Below are 20,812 nucleotides of genomic sequence, written 5' to 3'. Positions count from 1 at the left end.
TTAATGTGTCAGATGTTGTGTACCTGGCCGTCGTCCGTGTCGTCTGGCGTGACGGGCCCGCTGTGTTTGGAGGGGAGCTTTATCTCGTAGGTCATGATGCTCCAGCGGTCCAACATCTTGGTGCTGGCCCGCTCCAGTTTCTCCAAAATCTGGGGAAGCTGCGTGTCATCGTCACACGATGGGCCCCAGCCCAGCACCCGCGCCAGGTCATTTCCCGTGCCCAAGGGCAGCACTCCCAGCTGGCACTGGAGACAGAAAGAGAGGGGGGGAGAGAGTGAGAGGAAGTGTGTGTGTGGGAGACAGCGGGGGAGGGGGGGGGGGGGGGGGGGGGTTCTTACCTGTTTGTGGAGGTTGAGTTTGTCTATCTCAGAGAGGACCCAGCCGACACTCCCATCCCCTCCACACACCAGAATCCGGAAGTTATCAAACTTCTGAAAGAGACGCAGCCTGGAGAGCACACAGAGGAATGGTACTAGTGTCAGAGTCATTGAACAGTGTAGCTTCTGTCCCTGTTCTTCCCTGATCAGGGATATACATATACACATACGCATACATACATACATATAAATACACATACAGTACCAGTCAAACGTTTGGACACACTAAATATATATATATATTTTATATTTGAGATTCTTCAAAGTAGCCACCCTTTGCCTTGACAGCTTTGCACACGCTTGGCATTCTCTCAACCAGCTTCATGATCAACCGTTCTCACAAAGACACAGTGGTTGGAACCAAGAATCTCACATTTGGACTCATCAGACCAAAGGACAGATTTCCACTTGCTTGTGTTTCTTGGCAAAGGCAAGTCTCTTCTTCTTATTCGTGTCCTTTAGTAGTGCTTTCTTAGCAGCAATTCGACCATGAGGGCCTGATTCACACAGTCTCCTTTGTACAGTTGATGTTGAGATGTGTCTGTTACTTGAACTCTGTGAAGCATTTATTCGGTGCTGCCATCTGAGGTGCAGTTAACTCTAATTAACCTATCCTATGCCGCAGAGGTAACTTCCTTTCCTGTGGCGGTCCTCATGAGAGGCAGTTTCATCATAGTGCTTGATGGTTTTTGCGAATGCACTTGAAGAAACTTTCAAAGTTCTTGAAATTTTCCAGGATTGACTGACCTTCATGTCTTAAAGTAATGATGGACTGTCATTTCTCTTTGCTTATTTGAGCTGTTCTTGCCATAATATGGACTAGGACTTTTACCAAATGGTATCCCACCCCTACTTGTCAAAAAACAACTAATTGACTCAAAAGCATTAAGGAAAGAAATTCCACAAATTAACTTTTAACAAGGCACACCTGTTCATTGAAAGGCATTCCAGGTGACTACCTCATGAACCTGGTTGAGAGAACGCCAAGCGTGTGCAAAGCTATCATCAAGGCAAAGGGTGTCTACTTTAAAGAATCTCAAATATAAAATACATTTTGATTTGTTTAAAAAAAAATTGGTTACTACATGATTCCATATGTGTTATTTCATATTTTTGATGTCTTCAGTATTATTCTACAATGTGGAAAATAGTAAAAATAAAGAAAAACCCTTGAACGTGTAGGTGTGTCCAAACGTTGACTGGTACTGTGTACATATCTTTATAAAAGTATGTTTTCCTTCATTATTTTACAATTTACTCCTAATTGGAGTAAACAAATTAACAACAACCCGTAGGCTTCTACTTCCAGCTTATACATACTATATACATTTTACGGACACAGTATATTTTACATTAGTATCTTGTTGTTATTAGTCCCACCTTTCAGCTCCATTCAACTCGTTCCATCTCTCTTAACACCATCCCTATTGGGTTTCTATTTGCCATATATTTTTTCAACTGTGCTGCGATGTTTCACAAATGTTTCTACAGATTGTAAATTTAAGACAAATAGTTTTGCTAAAATAATTCTTACATTTTTTTATCCATTGACTATGACTTTTCAAATCACCCAGTATTTGCTATCTGCAGAGTTAGCTCCAGGTAAGTGTTGCAATTCTTCAGCCATTCCTGGACGTGTGACTAAAAACAAGCTACAGTACCAAAATAAATGATCTAATGACTCTGTCTCTTTGCAGCAAAATCTGCAGAGCTGTGAAGGTTGTATCCCCCCGTACATACAATTGAAGTCGGAAGTTTACATACACCTTAGCCAAATACATTTAAACTCAGTTTTTCACAATTCCTGACATTGAATCCTGGCAAAATTCCCTGTCTTAGGTCAGTTAGGATCGCCACTTTATTTTAAGAATGTGAAATGTCAGGATAATAGTAGAGAGAATGATTTATTTCAGCTTTTATTTCTTTCATCACATTCCCAGTGGGTCAGAAGTTGACATACACTCAATTAGTACATGATAGCATTGCCTTCAAATTGTTTAACTTGGGTCAAACGTTTGGGGTAGCCTTCCACAAGCTTCCCACAATAAGTTGGGTGAATTTTGGCCCATTCCTCCTGACAGAGCAGGAGTAACTGAGTCAGGTTTGTAGGCCTCCTTGCTCGCACACGCTTTTTCAGTTCTGCCCACAAATGTTCTACAGGATTGAGGTCTGTGCTTTGTGATGGCCACTCCAATACCGTGACTTTGTTATCCTTAAGCCATTTTGCCACAACTTTGGAAGTATGCTTGGGGTCATTGTCCATTTGGAAGACACATTTGCGACCAAGCTTTAACTTCCCGACTGATGTCTTGAGATGTTGCTTCAATATATCCACCTCATTTTCCTCCCTCATTCATCCCATCTATTTTGTGAAGTGCACCAGTCACTCCTGCAGCAAAGCACCCCCAAAACATGATGCTGCCACCCCCGTGGTTCACAGTTGGGATGGTGTTCTTCGACTTGCAAGCCTCCCCCTTTTTCCTCCAAACATAACGATGGTCATTATGGCCAAACAGTTCTATTTTTGTTTCATCAGACCAGATTAAATTTCTCCAAAAAGTACGATCTTTGTCCCAATGTGCAGTTGCCAACCATACTCTGGCTTATTTATGGCGGTTTTGGAGCAGTGGCTTCAGGTTATGTCAATATAGGACTCGTTATATAGGACTCATTTTACTGTGGATATACTTTTGTACCTGTTTCCTCCAGTGTGTTCACAAGGTCCTTTGCTGTTGTTCTGGGATCTGGGAGTTGAGTATCTGGAGCATCAACATTTGTGGGTTCGATTACAGGCTCAAAATAGCCAGAAACTCATCAGTCTATGCTTGTTCTGAGAAATGAAGGCTATTCCATGCGAGAAATTGCCAAGAAACTGAAGATCTCGTACGACGCTGTGTACTACTCCCTTCACAGAACAGCGCACACTGGCTCTAACCAGGATAGAAAGAGGTGTGGGAGGCCCTGGTGCACAACTGAGCAAGAGGACAAGTACATTAGAGTGTCTAGTTTGAGAAACAGACGCCTCACAAGTCCTCAACTGGCAACTTCAATAAATAGTACCAGCAAAACACCAGTCTCAACATCAACAGTGAAGAGGCGACTCCAGGATGTTGGTGTTTTGCTGGTACTAAAATATGTAAGGAGCACAATCCATGGCTACAAAGCTAGCTGGCTAGCTAGCTACCTTCTCTGTAAGTTTGCTTGACGTACTAAAAAGTAATAGAAACAAGTTGAGAAAAAAGTAACAAAAAGTAATGTGTTCTATTATCTTCTGAATCATTTTGTATCTCCTGCCTTGAATTTAGCAGTTCTTTCTGACGATCTCCCAAAATAAATGTGATTTCTTTGACAAGACGTTCAGTCAGTGAAGTGAATCAGGCTGGAACAAAATTACAAATCATTTATTGACTGCAAATTGACAGCAAGAAGCCCAAACTGATATAATATTTGACTAAAACATAATCATTTCAAAACTTGCTTGCATTTGTAAACCATCAGATTTGCCGCTCTATTATGCGTGGGAATACTTTTTTTTTTACTAGCGATGCCAAGCGGTTTCCACTAGCCAAGCCGACTCACCCTAGATGTGGTCCGCCATTGACCAGGTCAAACACCTGAGCAGGGTTGAGGAGCTGCTTGAAACGTCGGAGGAATTTAACCCCTTGGTTGTCTCCACTCTTGGAGTTGACGAAGACCAGCAGAGGACTGGCGCAGGACGGAGGACAGGTGGCCTTCCAGAAGCCTGAGCACAAATACACAAAAAAAACTGTTATTACATTGAATGAAAAAGTGAATTATATTTAACTAAGCAAGTCAGTTATGAACAAATTCTCATTTTCAATGACGGCCTAGGAATGGTGGGTTAACTGCCTTGTTCAGGGGCAGAACAACAGATTTCGACCTTGTCAGCTCGGGATTCGATCTTGCAACCTTCCGGATACGAGTCCAACGCTCTAACCACTAGGCTATCTGCCACCCCATGAATGAAGGTTTGAATGACTGAATGGATTGATGAATAGATAGATTAATGAATCTGTGCTCAAATATTAAGAGTACTAGCCAATTCTAGTAGTAAATAAAATGCAGACGTGATCTGATAAACGGTACGGAACAATTGTAGATGGTGATACACTGTAGATAGGACATCAGGAGCAATTACATGAATACTTGTTCATCTCTACCACATTTATCACGTTGTTTATCACTGTCAAATCCACTGGTTAATCCAAAGTGTATTAACAATATCCAGACTCTGAGCCGTGTCACAGTGACTAATAGAAGGGATATGAGAAGACGAAGATATGAAAAGAAAAGAGAGATTCTACTGTGCTGGATCACCCATTAACTACTGTATCATAACACCCACACGCTGCAACATCATTGAGGCATCAAAGTGTGTGTGTGTGTGTGTGTATGTGTGTGTGTGTTTGTGTGTATCACAGTACTGAGTCAGGCTGTGCAGTTGTGTGTGGCATGTGCGGTATTAGCACACATTCTAAGCAGGAGACACACTGTGGACAACGAGCCTGTGCGTTTATAGGATTTATCATATGGCAGATTGTGTGTGTGTGTGTGTGCGTGTGTGTGTGTGTGTGTGCTTGCGCGGGGGCGGATGGTGACAGTCCCCAGGGGTGCTGCCATCCACACTCTCATTCTCTCTTCCTTCACTCTCTTTCTGTCATTCCTTTCTCCCTCTCTCTATCCCCCTCTCTTTGTCCTTTGCTCTCTCCATCCTCCACATCTCTTTGCTTCTCTTTTCTCTCTATCATTATTTTACCCTTCTCATTTTGCCTCTCTTCTCATTCCATCTTTCTATCCCTCTCTCTCTCTTTGCCACCTTCTCTCTCTCTCTCTCTCTCTAATCTTGGCAGCGGCGGAGCAGAGATGGGAGAGGAGAGGGGGAGGAAAGTCACAACGTTTCAGCACGTGCCACAGTCAGCTAGCAGCCAATTAGATTAGAGCCCTCTCAAGCCTGCACTGGGAAGAAGGCAAATCCTGGCATGTGGAGGGGGGAGGGGTTAAATACATTGAAGAGGGAGAGGAAGATATTTGGAAGAACGAGAAGGAGAGGAAAAGAGGGAGAGGGGAAGACATGGTGAGAGAAGGGAGGGAGACATGGGGATATATGGGGAGACAGAGGGGGAGGGGCAGAGATAGAGGGAGAGAGAGGGGCGGGAACAGAGAGAGAGGGAGATATAGGAGCGGGAACAGAGAGAGGGAGCTATAGGAGAGGGAACAGAGAGAGTGAGCTATAGGAGAGGGAACAGAGATAGAGGGAGATAGAGGGGCGGGAACAGAGAGAGAGAGGGAGATATATGAGCGGGAACAGAGAGAGGGTGCTATAGGAGAGGGAACAGAGATAGAGGGAGATAGAGGGGCGGGAACAGAGATATAGGGGCGGAAACAGAGAGAGGGACCTATAGGAGACAGAACAGAGATAGAGGGAGATAGGGGGCGGGAACAGAGAGAGGGAGCTATAGGAGAGGAAATAGAGATAGAGGGAGATAGAGGGGCGGGAACAGATATATAGGGGCGGGAACAGAGAGAGAGGGAGATAGAAGGGCGGGAACAGAGAGAGGGAGCTATAGGAGAGGGAACAGAGATAGAGGGAGATAGAGGGGCGGGAACAGAGATATAGGGGTGGGAACAGAGAGAGAGGGAGATGGAGGGGCGGGAACAGAGATAGTGGGAGATAGAGGGGGAGTAGAGGGGTAAGTAGAGATATTTGTAGCTCAAATTCCTCTCATTTCTCATCCAATCATCTCTTTATTCTTTTGATGCTCCTTTCTTCTTCCACACCTTTCCAAGTTAGTCAATATAATCACCCTCAGAACGACTCTGTGTTTGTGTGTGTGTGTGTGCACCTGCCTGAAATATCTATTTGATATACCCGTCAATACAATACCAACGCACAATTTCCTGATACGCACGCACACGCACACACACACACATACATACACACACACATACATACACACTGGTGGGAGCAAGCAAGAGAGTGTATAAATTCCACACCAGAAGGTGATATTTAGTATTAGAGTGAAAACACTAATATTTACATTCCTCTTCCATAGTTTCCATCACATGATACAGCTTTATACAGCACCATAATCTGGGTTGTGTCCATTAGGAACCAAAGGGAAGAAAGGGGACTTAAACAGGAAGGGACTACCTGGACTTATCCTATTAGAAATGCTTATTTCCTCAGCACAACATTTAACAATTATTTCCATTATGCTCCCTAATGAATACAATGCTGGGATGTGTGTGTGTGTGTGTGTGTGTGTGTGTGTGTGTGTGTGTGTGTGTGTGTGTGTGTGTGTGTGTGTGTGTGTGTGTGTGTGTGTGTGTGTGTGTGTGTGTGTGTGTGTGTGTGTGTCTGGAGAATGATACATTTTTCTCTGTTTTAATCATCCCCCGGTCATTCTGAGAGGAAATTAGCAAAGCCAATGAGGCGACTCCTTTATAACATTCATCTGCACTGCAATTCACTCCACTTTCCACCAGTCAGTAATACATGTTTTATTGAAGAAAGAATAATGTCATTGAGAACTCTCATTCTCCATTTGGGTGTAGAGACATCCTATGTGACTACACTATTCCTTGTCTCAGGATGGTAAGTTGGTGTGGGGGCTGTGCTTTGACAAAGTGGGTGGGGTTATATCCTTCCTGTTTGGCCCTGTCCGGGGGTATCATCGGATGGGGCCACAGTGTCTCCTAACCCCTCCTGTCTCAGCCTCCAGTATTTATGCTGCAGTAGTTTATGTGTCGGGGGGCTCGGGTCAGTTTGTTATATCTGGAGTACTTCTCCTGTCTTATCCGGTGTCCTGTGTGAATTTAAGTATGCTCTCTCAAATTCTCTCTTTCTTTCTCTCTCTCGGAGGAGCTGTGCCCTTGGACCATGCCTCAGGACTAGCTGGCATGATGACTCCTTGCTGTACCCAGTCCACCTGGCTGTGCTGCTGCTCTAGTTTCAACTGTTCTGCCTGCGACTATGGAATTCTGACCTGTTCACCGGACGTGCTACCTGTCCCAGACCTATTATTTGACCATGCTGGTCATTTATGAACATTTGAACATCTTGGCCATGTTCTGTTATAATCTCCACCCGGCACAGCCAGAAGAGGACTGGCCACCCCTCATAGCCTGGTTCCTCTCTAGGTTTCTTCCTAGGTTTTGGCCTTTCTAGGGAGTTTTTCCTAGCCAACGTGTTTCAACACCTGCATTGCTTGCTGTTTGGGGTTTTAGGCTGGGTTTCTGTACAGCACTTTGAGATATCAGCTGATCTAAGAAGGGCTATATAAATACATTTGATTTGATTTGATATTCTGTAAGCCTTTCCTGGAATATGGCCCATTGTAATGAAGTGTGTGTGTGTGTATGTTTATGTGTGTGTACCATCCGAGTCGATGCTGTTGAGAGCAGTAGGAGGGATGATGGAGACTTTACACTGGCCCAGGGGACATTTCCTGGGGTACAAGTCCATACAAGCTGTGTGTACCTGGAAAAACACAGAGTTTGTGTTAGAACACACACACACACACACACCATACACACAGACACACACTCCACACGCACACACTCACCATGGCCTTGCACCAGAGGCAGCGCCAGTCCTGCAGTCGGAGCACGCTGCCACACGTCTTGTCACACACAGCACACTTGGCACTAACAGGCAGGTTCCCCTCCAGCCACTGGTGGGGCATGGCAATCTACAGGACAGGAGGAGAGAGTCAGTCAGGTACAACGTTTATCAGGGGTAGAAATATATTATTCTATTTTCTATCTCCTCGTGCCATCAGTTGCTGACACACACACACACACACACACACACACACAAGTATGTACACAAGGACACACACACACACACAGTGCCTTTGGAAAGTATTCAGACCACTTGACATTTTCCACATGTTGTTAAATCCTCAGCAATCTATTCAAAATAGCCCATAATGACAAAGCGAAAACAGGTTTTTAGAAATGTTTGCAAATTTCTTACAACTAAAAAACAGAAATACGTTTGGAAAGGCATGGAAGAAGTTTGGAACCACCATGGCTGCCCGGCCAAATTGAGCAATATGGGGAGAAGGGCCTTGGTCAGGGAGGTGACCAAGAACCCGATGGTCACTCTGACAGAGCTCTAGAGTTCCTCTGTGGAGATGGGAGAACCTTCCAGAAGGACAACCATCTCTGCAACACTGCACCAATCAGCCCTTTACGGTGACCAGACGGAAGCCACTCCTCAGTAAAAGGTACATTACAGCCCGCTTTGTGTTTGCCAAAAGACACCTAAACAAGATTCGAAACAAGTTTCTCTGGTCTGATGAAACCAAGATTGAATTATTTGGCCTGAATGCCAAGCGTCACGTCTGGAGGAAGCCTGGCAACATCCCTACGTTGAAGCATGGTGGTGGCAGCATCATGCTGTGGGGATGTTTTTCAGAGGCAGGGACTGGGAGACTAGTCAGGATCGAGGCAAAGATGAACAAAGAAAAGTACAGAGAGATCCTTAATAAAAACCTGCTCCAGAGCAATCAGGTCTTCAGACTGGGGCAAAGGTTCACCTTCCAACAGTACAACGACCCTAAGCACACAGCCAAGACAACACAGGAGTGGCTTCGGGACAAGTCTCTGAATGTCCTTGAGTGGCCCAGCCAGAGCCTGAACTTCAACCTGATCGAACATCTCTGGAGAGACCTGAAAACAGCTGTGCAGCAAAGCTTCCCATCCAACCTGACAGAGCTTGAGAAGATCTGCATAGAAGAATGTGAGAAACTCCCCAAATACAGGTGTGCCAAGCTTGTAGCGTCATACCCAAGAAGACTCGATAACGTAATGGCTACCAAAGGTGCTTCAACAAAGTCCTGAGTAAAGGGTCTGAATACTTACGTAAATGTATATTTCAGTTTTTTGCTTTGTCATTATGAGGTATTGTGTGTAGATTGATGAGGGGGGGGGAACAATTGAATCAATTTTAGAATAAGGATGTAACGTAACAAAATGTGGAAAAAGACAAGGGGTCTGAATACTTTCCGAAGGAACTGTACATGAATACACACCCACACACTCACCCCATCCTCGTCTTCGATGATGTCTTTCCCTATGGAGGCCAGTGTGGTCCATTTGCAGTTGTTGGTGGCCCTGACGGCACACCGCTTGTGAGCTTTGAATTTACACACTGGAAAACAAACGCAAATGACAAACACACCCCGTTAGTCTGGTCAACAATAGCAACAACACAGAGCATCACGTTCAACACCACAGTGAGAGAGGTTGATGAGAATGGGTTTGCCAGCATGGTGTATAAACAGACAGAGGAGAGGTGTTTGGTGAAAATGTGCTTCAGTCCCCAGTGCTAACCCTGCCTGGCGAGTGTGTCTCAAAATACACAACGAGAGCAGGGACTGTCCCGTGACTGAGCCCCATCCTAAGCGTGCTCTCTCTCTCTGTCATTTGGTCATTTTGCCATGTCTGCCGGTGTGTTTAACAGAAAGAGGACCAGAGCCAATCATAATTCTATCCCCAGCCCTTTGTACCTGTGTGCTTGCGTGTGAGCCCCTACATATCAAATACACCAGATAAGTACAGTGGAATGTTTTACAGGGTCAACTATAGTAGGAAGATGCCCCTGAATCAAACTGGGGTTAGGTGCTTTGCTCAAGGGCACATCGACAGATGTTTCACCTCGTCTGCTCGGGAATTCAAACCGACAACCTTTCGGTTACTGGCCCAACCGCCAGGCTACCTGCCGCCCTGCCGTACAGTACCATGGTAGCACTTAATTGTACCCTACTGAAATTGCCCGATTTTTATGAGGTAAAATGGTAATTATACAGTAATAGCCTATGAAGCTATTTTTTTAGGGGTTTGACAAGCATAGGCATAATTTGGTACAATTGTGTTGAATTAGGTACCAGAGAGTACCTATTGCTAAAACGCACCAAAATACTAGGATCCACTGCATAAAAATACATCACCAGGAAGGCAAGTGTCAGAGGCCCAGAATATACCGTCTGTACCCCTGTCACGAGTCTACCGGCTGCTCAAAACAATGTGAACTGTAAAACCCAATTCTGTATGCATGAGAGGAACCTGAGTAAGAGAGGGACTATGGAACATACTCTTGTGGAAAACTCCAAATTCTGCCACCACAATACTGTACATCTATGCATACAGTCTATAAATGAGGGCCAGTCTGTAAGGCACTTACTGTGCGTGGCTTTGTATAAGAGCGGTCTGCTAAATGGACACTGAATACTTTATATCTCGCCACCACAGTTAGTGGAGGAAGCCCAAAATGTATCCTGAAAAGATATATAAACATGACATGTAAAGTGTTGGTCCCGTGTTTCATGAGCTGAAATAAAAGATCAGAGAAATGCTCCATGTGGCAAAAAAGCGTATTTCTCTCAAATGTTTTGCACAAATTTGTTTACATCCCTGTTTAGTGAGCATTTCTCCTTTGCCAAGATAATCCATCCACCTGACAGGTGTGGCAAATGATACTGACTGGTTTTCTGGTCCACGGCCCTACCTTTTAAAAAACCAACATCTGTGACCAAGATGCACATCTGTATTCCCAGTCATGTGAAATCCATAGATTAGGGACCGAATACATTCATTTCAATTGACTGATTTCCTCATATGAACTGTAACTCAGTGAAATCTTTGAATATGTTGCATGTTGCATTTATATTCTTGTTCAGTGTATGTAAATTCATTATGGATGAGGAGGCACTTATCAGCCAACCATAAAATGACTGGACTTGGAAAGTTCCACTACAGAAACAACACGCAGATACAAACACATGCACCCCATGCAGGCACGTGCGGACACACAAACACACACACGAGACTAATTGGCCAGTGCCACCGCTTGTCATTGGCAGACTGTGATAAACATTGTGTTTCTCTTCAAGTCGTGAAATGTTCTACTAAATGCATTTAGAGTTAGATTAGAGAAACATTGATTGCAGACGGATACGAGATGTTTGTTTTGAGAGAGATCGTCTTCCTGGTTTCAGACTGTTTGTAGCCAGGGGATGGTTGGGGAGGCGTGTGTGTGACACATACATCAATTCCTATCGATCGTCCTGTGCAGGAAATCGAAGTAAAACATAAGCAGCTCTGATTGCTGTGAAACCGTCTGTCTAGCTGTTCTCACCACTTAAGAATCTCTCTCTCTCTCACTCACACACACACACACACACACACACACACACACACACACACACACACACACACACACACACACACACACATCAAGCTGTGTCTGTACAGTAGGTGTTGCTTTATCAGTTGAAATATAGAGATCAGCACATGGTCCAATGTCCCAAAAAGGAGACAAAAATAGTGAAAGCAATGTTCTTTACAAAAGCGTTCTTCCATGAAGCCACAACATTGCAATCAGAATGAATCAGAAGAAGCTAATGATCCGATACCCTAGACAAGGCAAATTCAAATCTGAACCTGGAAGCCAGTTCCATTTCTGATTTTTATCTTAACCCTCTAATCAAGGACTGAGGCGGAGAGGGAGAGAGAGAGAGACACCCTTTATTAGACTGTCTGACGGCCACACACACACACACACAGCCTCTTGAATATTAGGACTCAATATGTTCTTCTCCCTAACAGATGAAGTATCCCTTGTGCTGTTGTCTGCACTTGTTAATGCGTGTGCAATGTTGTGCTATTGCCATAGATCTCTCTTCGTGTATCATGGTGGCATTGCTCCTGTAAGTTGCTCTGGATGAGAGCTGCTAAATGACTAAAATGTCAACATAAAATGATGTATCTGTGCTGTTGCCAAGTGTGTTCTGTCTATGTTGTCCGTCTTGTCTCTCCGTTTTAATCCCTGCCCCACAGGAGGCCTTTTGTCTTTTTCCAGGCTGTCATTGTAAATAAGAATTTGTTTTTAATTTACCTTAATGGTAAAATAAAGGTTATAGTACATGCAGTACCAGTCAAAGGTTTGGACACACCTACTCATTCAAGGGTTTTTCTTTATTTTCCACATTGTAGAATGATAGTGAAAACATCAAAACTATGAAATTACACATATGGAATCATGTAGTAACCAAAAAAGTGTTAAACAAATGAAAATATATTTTATATTTGAGATTCTTCAAAGTAGCCACCCTTTGCCTTGATGTCAGCTTTGCACACTCTTGGCATTCTCTCAACCAGCTCCATGAGGTAGTCACCTCGCATGCATTTTAATTAACAGGTGTGCCTTGTTAAAAGTTCATTTGTAGAATTTCTTTCCTTCTTTTGAGCCAATCAGTTGTGTTGTGACAAGGTAGGGGTGGTATACAGAAGGTAGCCCTATTCGGTAAAAGACCAAGTCCATATTATGGAAAGAACTTTGAAAGTTTCTGCAAGTGCAGTCGCAAAAACCATCAAGCGCAATGATGAAACTGGCTCTCATGAGGTCCGCCACAGGAAAGGAAGACCCAGAGTTACCTATGCTGCAGAGGATAAGTTCATAAGAGTCAACTAAACCTCAAATTGCAGCCCAAATAAATGCTTCATAGTTAAAGTAAGACACATCTCAACATCCATTATTCAGAGGAGACTGTGTGAATCAGGCCTTCATGGTCGAATTGCTGCAAAGAAACCACTACTAAAGGACACCAATAAGAAAAAGAGACTTGCTTGGGCCAAGAAACACGAGCAGTGGACATTAGACTGGTGGAAATCTGTCCTTTGGTCTGATGAGTCCAAATTTGAGATTTTTGGTTCCAACATCTGTGTCTTTAAGCGAAGCAGAGTAGGTGGTTCCCACCGTGAAGCATGGAGGAGGAGGTGTGATGGTGTGGGGTGCTTTGCTGGTGACACTGTCAGTGATTTATTTAGAATTCAAGGCACACTTAACCAGCATAGCTACTAAAGCATTCTGCAGCAATACGCCATCCCATCTGGTTTGCGCTTAGAGACTATTATTTGTTTTCAACAGGACAATGACCCAAAACACCCCTCCAGGTTGTGTAAGGGCTATTTGACCAAAGAGAGTGATGGATTGCTGCATCAGATGACCTGGCCTCCACAATCACCTGACCTCAACCCAATTAAGATGGTTTGGGATGAGTTGGACCGCAGAGTGAAGGAAAAGCAGCCAACAAGTGCTCAGCATATGTGGGAACTCCTTCAAAAACTGTTGGAAACGCATTCCCCATGAAGCTGGTTGAGAGAATGCCAAGAGTGTGCAAAGCTGTAATTAAAGGCAAAGGGTGGTTACTTTGAAGAATTTAAAATCTAAAACATGTTTTGATTTATTTAACACTTTTTTGGTTACTTTGTGATTCCATGAGTGTTATTTCATAGTTGTGATGTTTTCACTATCATTCTACAATCTAGAAAATAGTACAAATAAAGAAAAATCCTTGAATAAGTAGGTGTGTCCAAACTTTTGACTGGTACTGTATATGATTCATACCTAACAAGTTTAATCAGCACAACTGAATTAATAGAAAAGAGTGGGAATGACGCAACTGCCACTGTTTCATTGGGCTCTGTTTTAGACTGCTCCATCTATTCACACCTAAGCTGCAAAGGAACAGTATAACCAACCATTTTTATACCAGTACTATTTATACACCACTTCCTGGTTTCATATAAGGAGCCTGTGAGTCAGACAACCATAATGAACACCATATGAATATGAATCTAATGCTAATTAGCCTATAGCGTTCACATCATCTGCAAGTGTGTGTGTTCGTGTGTGATTAGTCTGACCTTCCTCATCATCTCAAACCATAAAACATGTATAATGTAGAAGACTGCAGATGGGAGAGACAGACATTATACTAGGGTTACATGTATGGAGCAGTCTATGAGCCACACACCACACACCCCACACACACGCCACACACACACATCCATGATAGCCTTTGAGGAGGCTTCAAGGAGGAAGCCCTTCATTTCAGAGCAATTAATGGGTTATCATTAGCCTCTCACAGTAGGCTAGCCAGCAAAGAAGACACTACAACGTCTAGGACAAATTGTACGCTCTTCTCAACCCACAACTTATTTCTCCAGCGAATACACCAATCCCCTATCATTCAGCTCCTGCACAGCTCTGCCCTACTATACTATACTTAATCGATCCGGAGGGAAACAAAGCATAAAGTAGTATTGAATGGATACTTAAATTGAACTGCCCCCAGCCCTGCCCTTCTATGAGCTTATAGACCTATTCTCTGGATGGTGTGGGCTTGTTGCGAATTTATACTCCACAGGGAGCGAAGAGGAAAAAGTAAGTAAGTCATATTCCCCATTGTACAGCCCCAGTCCTATATCTCCACTCCCCTCCACCTGCCCAGGACTGATTGAAACTACCACAGCCCAAGAGGGACACACAAAGCAGTGGCATGCTTCTTGCTGGTCCATTAATGAGTAGATGGAGAGACGTGGGAGGAGGGATGGACAGATAGTTGAGGAGGAGAGGTGATAGGAGAGATAAAACAGAGATGTGTGTGTGTGTGTACGTGAGACTCTTACCTTCGCAGGACAGGCCGTGGGAAGTGACGCCAGAGAGGCTGTCTCTACAGACGTTACAGAAGGTGGGGCGTGCGTGGGAGCAGGCATACCAGTTGTGCATCCCTGAGAAATGTTCCACATTAAACTGTGCTGTCTGGCAAACGAAAGGTTAAATCAGGTTGGCAACACCAGGATATACAGTCAGGCACTATACTTTACACATTAGGCTCCATTTTGCTCATGTTAAAAAACACAGACAGAGAAATAACCATAACATTTGGAAAAGACAGAATGGCACAAATTACCCTAAAGGCATAGTGCAGTCAAAAACGTGATTTCCTGTGTTTTGTAGATATTTTTACACTATGAGGTTGGAATAATACTGTGAAATTGTGGAAATTATGATAATGCCTTTTTAGTGTAAGAGCTGTTTGAAATGACCGCCTGAAATTTCAGCCTGTTTTAGGATGGAGTTTTGGCCTTCCATGGTGACATCAACATGCGGTAAATTAGTTAACAGTTGTGGGGGAAAAGTACCCAATTGTGATAACTGAGTAAAATTATAGATACAGTACATTAGCAGAAAGTTACTCAAGTAAAAACTAAAGTCACCCAGTAAAATACTACTTGAGTAAAAGTCTAAAAGTATTTGGTTCTAAATATACTTAAGTATCAAAAGTAAATGTAATTGCAAAAATTTCTTGCTTCGAGGCAAGCAACACTGAAGCATGCATGAGAGTACCAATTTTTCCGGACGACTGTGTGATCACGTTCGCCGTAGCCGATGTGAGCAAGACCTTTAAACAGGTCAACATTCACAAGGCCGCAGGGCCAGACGGATTACCAGGACGTGTACTCCGAGCATGCGCTGACCAACTGGCAAGTGTCTTCACTGACATTTTCAACCTGTCCCTGGCCAAGTCTGTAATACCTACATGTTTCAAGCAGACCACCATAGTCCCTGTGCCTAAATGACTACCGAACCGTAGCACTCACATCTGTAGCCACAAAGTGCTTTTAAAGGCTGGTCATGGCTCACATCAACACCATCATCCTAGAAACCGTAGACCCACTCCAATTTGCATACCGCCCCAACAGATCCACAGATGACGCAATCTCTATTGCACTCAACACTGCCCTTTCCCACCTGGACAAAAGGAACACCTACGTGAGAATGCTATTCATTGACTACAGCTCAGCATTCAACACCATAGTTCCCTCAAAGCTCATTACTAAGCTAAGGACCCTGGGACTAAACACCTCCCTCTGCAACTGGACCCTGGACTTCCTGATGGGCCGCCACCAGTTGGTAAGGATAGGTAACAACACATCTGCCATGCTGATCCTCAACACAGGGGCCCCTCAGGGGTGCATGTTTTGTACCCTCATTCCCTGTTCACCTATGACTGCGTGGCCAAGCACGACTCGAACACCATCCTTAAGTTTGCCAACGACACAACAGTGGTCGGCCTGATCACGACAATAATGAGACAGCCTTTAGGGAGGAGGTCAGAGACCTGTCAGTGTGGTGCAAGGTAAACAAACTCTCCCTCAACGTGATCAAGACAAAGGAGATGATCGTGGACTACAGGAAAAGGAGGACCGAGCATGCCCCCATTCTCATCGACGGGGATGTAGTCCAGACACACTAAGACAATCTTGAAGAGGGTACGACAACGCCGATTACCACTCAAGAGACTGAAACAGATTTGGCATGGGTCCTCAGATCCTCAAAAATGTTCAAAGACTCCAGCCACCCTAGTTACAGACTGTTCTCTCTGCTACCACACGGCAAGCGGTACTGGAGAGCCAAGTCTAGGTCCAAAAGGTTTCTTAACAGCTTCTACCCCCATAAGACTGCTGAACAGACTGCTGAACAGACTGCTGAACCCCAACGGCATCCTTTGTTTACGCTGCTGCTACGTGCAGTTTATTATCTATGCATAGTCACTTTACCCCTACCTACATCTACAGGACCAGTCAACAGTTTGAACACACCTAATCATTCAAGGGTTTTTCTTTATTTTTTAATATTAATAGTGAAAACTTCAAAACTATGAAATAACACATATGGAATCACAAAGTAACCAAAGAAGTGTTATGAAATAAAAAATATATTTCATATTTGAGATTCTTCAAAGTAGCCACCCTTTGCCTTGATGACAGCTTTGCACACTCTTGGCATTCTCTAAACCAGTTTCATGGGGAATGCTTTTCCAACAGTCTTGAAGGAGTTCCCACATACGCTGAGCACTTGTTGGTTGCTTTTCATTCACGCTGCGGTCCAACTCATCCCAAACCATCTCAATTGGGGTCGGGTGATTGTGGAGGCCTGGTCATCTGATGCAGCACTCCATCACTCTCCTTCTTGGTCAAATAGCCCTTACACAACCTGGAGGTGTCTTTTGGGTCATTGTCCTGTTGAAAAACAAATGATAGTCCCACTAAGCGCATACCAGGTAGGATGGCATATCACTGAAGAATGCTGTGGTAGTCATGACAATGACCCAAAACACAGGTCCAGGCTATGTTAGGGCTATTTGACCAAGGAGAGTGATGGAGTGCTGCATCAGATGGAGTGCTGCATCAAACATATTCCTCATGAAACTGGTTGAGAGAATGCCAAGAGTGTGCAAAGCTGTCATCAAGGCAAAGGGTGGCTACTTTGAAGAACCTCAAATCTAAAATATATTTTGATTTATTTAACACCTTTTATGGTTACTACATGATTCCATATGTGTTATTTTAGAGTTTTGATGTCTTGTGTAGAAAATAGTTTCTCAATGTAGAAAATAGTAAAAAAAAAAAGAAAGAAAGAAAAACCCTGGAATGAGTAGGTGTATCCAAACTTTTGACTGGTACTGACATATTACCTCAATAACCTGGGCTAACCTATACCCCCACACATTGACTCGGTACCGGTACCCCCTGTATATAGCCTCGTTATTGTTATTTTATTGTTGATCTTTTGTTTTTTACTTTAGTTTATTTATTAAATATTTGTATCTTATTTTTATTTTTCTTAAAACTGCATTGTTGGTTATGGGCTTATGGTCTAAAGCTGCTGTATTCGGCGCTAAATGTGATAAATAACATTTGATTTGCGTTTGAATTGCGTGCAATGCATTTTCACACCATTTACTGAAACAAAATATTTCTCAAAGACATAGTTAAAGAAAAGTTACAAATTGCTTTCCACGAATTGCACTGCAGTGTACACTGTACACTGTTTTTACACAGCGAGTTCTCTTTGGGGTGAGCAAAACAGAGCCTATACACAAGCATTTTACACAAGCATTTTACACAAGCATTTGCAAACATTGACTTAATTTGACATTCTTTTACTATACTTTATACAATAATTTGATATTTTTACAATGTAGATTAGAAGAAGGCTTTAACCATACGTCAATAAACAAAGTCTTTACCTAAAGGGATAGTGCGACATTTTGGCAACTACTTGACAGCAGCTTTGTAAGACTAGAACTGAGCAATCTTTAGAGTAGTTAGAAGGGCTTTTCCCTGCTTTTGAGAGGGGCTAGCTAGTTGTTCCTGGAGACAATCATTTAGCAATGGCACAGAAACTACATTCAAACTGCACACAGAGATATTATCTGACTCTGGGTGACTAGAAAAAAGCACTTCATTACCAAAATGTCCCACTATCTATTTAACATAAGCTTTTGGATTCGTACCACACAGACAAACATACCATCTATCCTTTCCGCCCTATTAGAATTGTAACCTGTGGTTCCAACATGGGAGTATAGTTTCCTGAACCTGTAGCTCTACTCTATTGCTCTGGGGTGCTACTGCATTGCAGTGGAGAGGAGAGGGGGCAGAGATGGAAACAATCTTATGTCATCTTTCATTCCCAAATCAAAGGCTTTAATATGCAGTGCTGGCATTCTACCGTATATTCTTTATCTACCCGGAGACAAGCGTAGCAGTCAACCGCTATCAACAGTAATATGTTTCTTGTCAAGGCAAAACATTAAAAAAATGATCATTTTTAGAGGCTTTTATAATCATCTTGATGTTTGTTAAGTTGAGATTTTACAATGATGGTTTTTAAGCGTGAATATCAAAGATCCACTCTTATTTTTCTGTTGTAATAACATTAAATGGTTGGTTAGAGAGGATACTGGCGTTGTGTGTTTTTCACACGGGGAAAAACACGTGAATTTGACATGCGATCACGTTTCCTGTAGTCTCGCGTGAGCACGCGATTTTATGTGAAGTTCATGTGATAACATGTGTCAACATGTCAAAGCAACGTGTGATAGTATGAAACTACATATGAGAAAACTTCCTCTAGTGAAACAAATGTGACGAGATGGAGCTGAAAAATGTCAACATGTTGGAACCATGAAACTGCAGGTGACATTTGAACGTTTTTTCACATGTAAAACCGCAAATTCGATTTTCACACGTGAAACTGCACATTTGAATACAGGTGAACGTATGGTTTCACGTGAACAACTAACTGACCTCACGTCTCTTGTTTTCACAAGTGGATATTTCAGCTCCACATGTGCAAATGTGATATCAAAAAAGTGTGATTGCACATGTGAAAATGCACATTTCACAAGTGTTTATTTGTCAGGAAAGTAATTAAATGGTATGGAGGCTTAAGGTAAGTGGTACACTGTTCAGATAAAATAGTGTAAACATCTCTAATCAATACATTTATATTTGACATGGTCACTTAGTGCTGAATTTTCAATATGACAATATGACCCCACCTGAGCTCTCAACCTCTGGATTTGGGGTATGCTGATCTTTCTGCTGCGCCACAAAGTGCCCTACAGATTCATTACCTATACATTAGCATTCATTACCATTACCTATTCATTACCTATATTACCTATGCATATTTGCTCTTAGGTTAATCTGACTATTCTCTCATCATTGACTACTTATTTCCTCCATTTGAGGGTTTCCTGTATTCAGAATGTATTCAGAAAGTATTCAGACCCCTTGACGTTTTCCACATTTTGTTACGTTACAGCCTTATTCTAAAATAGATTAAATAGTTTTCTTTCCTTATCAATCTGAACACAATACCCCATAATGACAAAGCAAAAATAGGTTTTCCAATATTTTAGCAAAATGATGAACACATTTTTTTAAACACACAAAAAAAAACACATTTACATAAGTATTCAGACCCTTTACAGTACTTTGGTGAAGCACCTTTGGCAGCAATTACAGCATAGAGTCTTCTTGGGTATGATCCGTATGATCCTCTCAAGATCTGTCATGTTGGATTGGGAGAGTCACTGCACAGCTATTTTCAGGTCTCTCCAGAGATGTTTGATCGGGTTTAAGTCCAGGCTCTGGCCGGGCCACTCAAGGACATTCAGAGACTTGTCCCGAAGCCACTCCTGCATTGTCTTGGCTGTGTGCTTAGGGTCGTTGTCCTGTTGGAAGGTGAACCTTTGCTCCAGTCTGAGGTCCAGAACGCTCTGGAGCAAGGTTTCATTCAAGGATCTCTCTGTACTTTGCTCCATTCATATTTCCCTTGATCCTGACTAGTCTCCCAGTCCCTGCCGTTGAAAAACATCCCCATAGCATGATGCTTCCACCACCATGCTTCACCGTAGGGATGGTGCCAGGTTTCCTCCAGACGTGACGCTTGGCATTCAGACCAAAGAATTCCATCTTTGCTTAATCAGACCAGAGAATCTTGTTTCTCATGGTCTGAGAGTCTTACGGTGCCTTTAGGCAAACTCCAAGCGGGCTGTCATGTGCCTTTTACTGAGGAGTGGCTTCCGTCTGGCCACTCTACCATAAAGGCCTGATTGGTGGAGGACTGCAGAGACGCTGTCCTTCTGGAAGGTTCTTCCATCTCCACAGAGGAACTCTGGAGCTCTGTCAGAGTGACCATCGGGTTCTTAGTCACCTCCCTGACCAAGGCCCTTCTCCACCGATTGCTCAGTTTGGCCGGGCAGCCA

At 43.2% G+C, this 20,812-nt stretch overlaps 1 protein-coding gene across 8 annotated transcripts in view; it reads right to left on the bottom strand.

The window, feature by feature from the left end:
* The window catches only part of dgkh (diacylglycerol kinase, eta), an 81,325-nt gene that overhangs the window by 18,867 nt on the left and 41,646 nt on the right, over window positions 1–20,812 (bottom strand). For 6 of the 8 annotated variants that reach the window (XM_036958716.1, XM_036958718.1, XM_036958713.1 and 3 more), the window contains 7 exons: window positions 14,877–15,009; window positions 9,449–9,555; window positions 7,964–8,089; window positions 7,776–7,878; window positions 3,957–4,119; window positions 339–447; window positions 24–245 (listed from right to left, as the gene is read on the bottom strand). In XM_036958716.1, the coding sequence (XP_036814611.1) occupies window positions 24–245; window positions 339–447; window positions 3,957–4,119; window positions 7,776–7,878; window positions 7,964–8,089; window positions 9,449–9,555; window positions 14,877–15,009 (963 nt within the window). The remainder of the gene's footprint in view (window positions 1–23; window positions 246–338; window positions 448–3,956; window positions 4,120–7,775; window positions 7,879–7,963; window positions 8,090–9,448; window positions 9,556–14,876; window positions 15,010–20,812) is intronic. The other 2 variants (XM_036958720.1, XM_036958721.1) reach the window with 1 other exon arrangement.

The sequence above is a fragment of the Oncorhynchus mykiss genome, chromosome 22 (genome assembly GCF_013265735.2).
Source record: "Oncorhynchus mykiss isolate Arlee chromosome 22, USDA_OmykA_1.1, whole genome shotgun sequence".
Lineage (NCBI taxonomy): Eukaryota > Metazoa > Chordata > Actinopteri > Salmoniformes > Salmonidae > Oncorhynchus > Oncorhynchus mykiss.
Note: the sequence above shows the minus strand (reverse complement) of the source record. Positions and strands in the feature narration are given on the sequence as shown.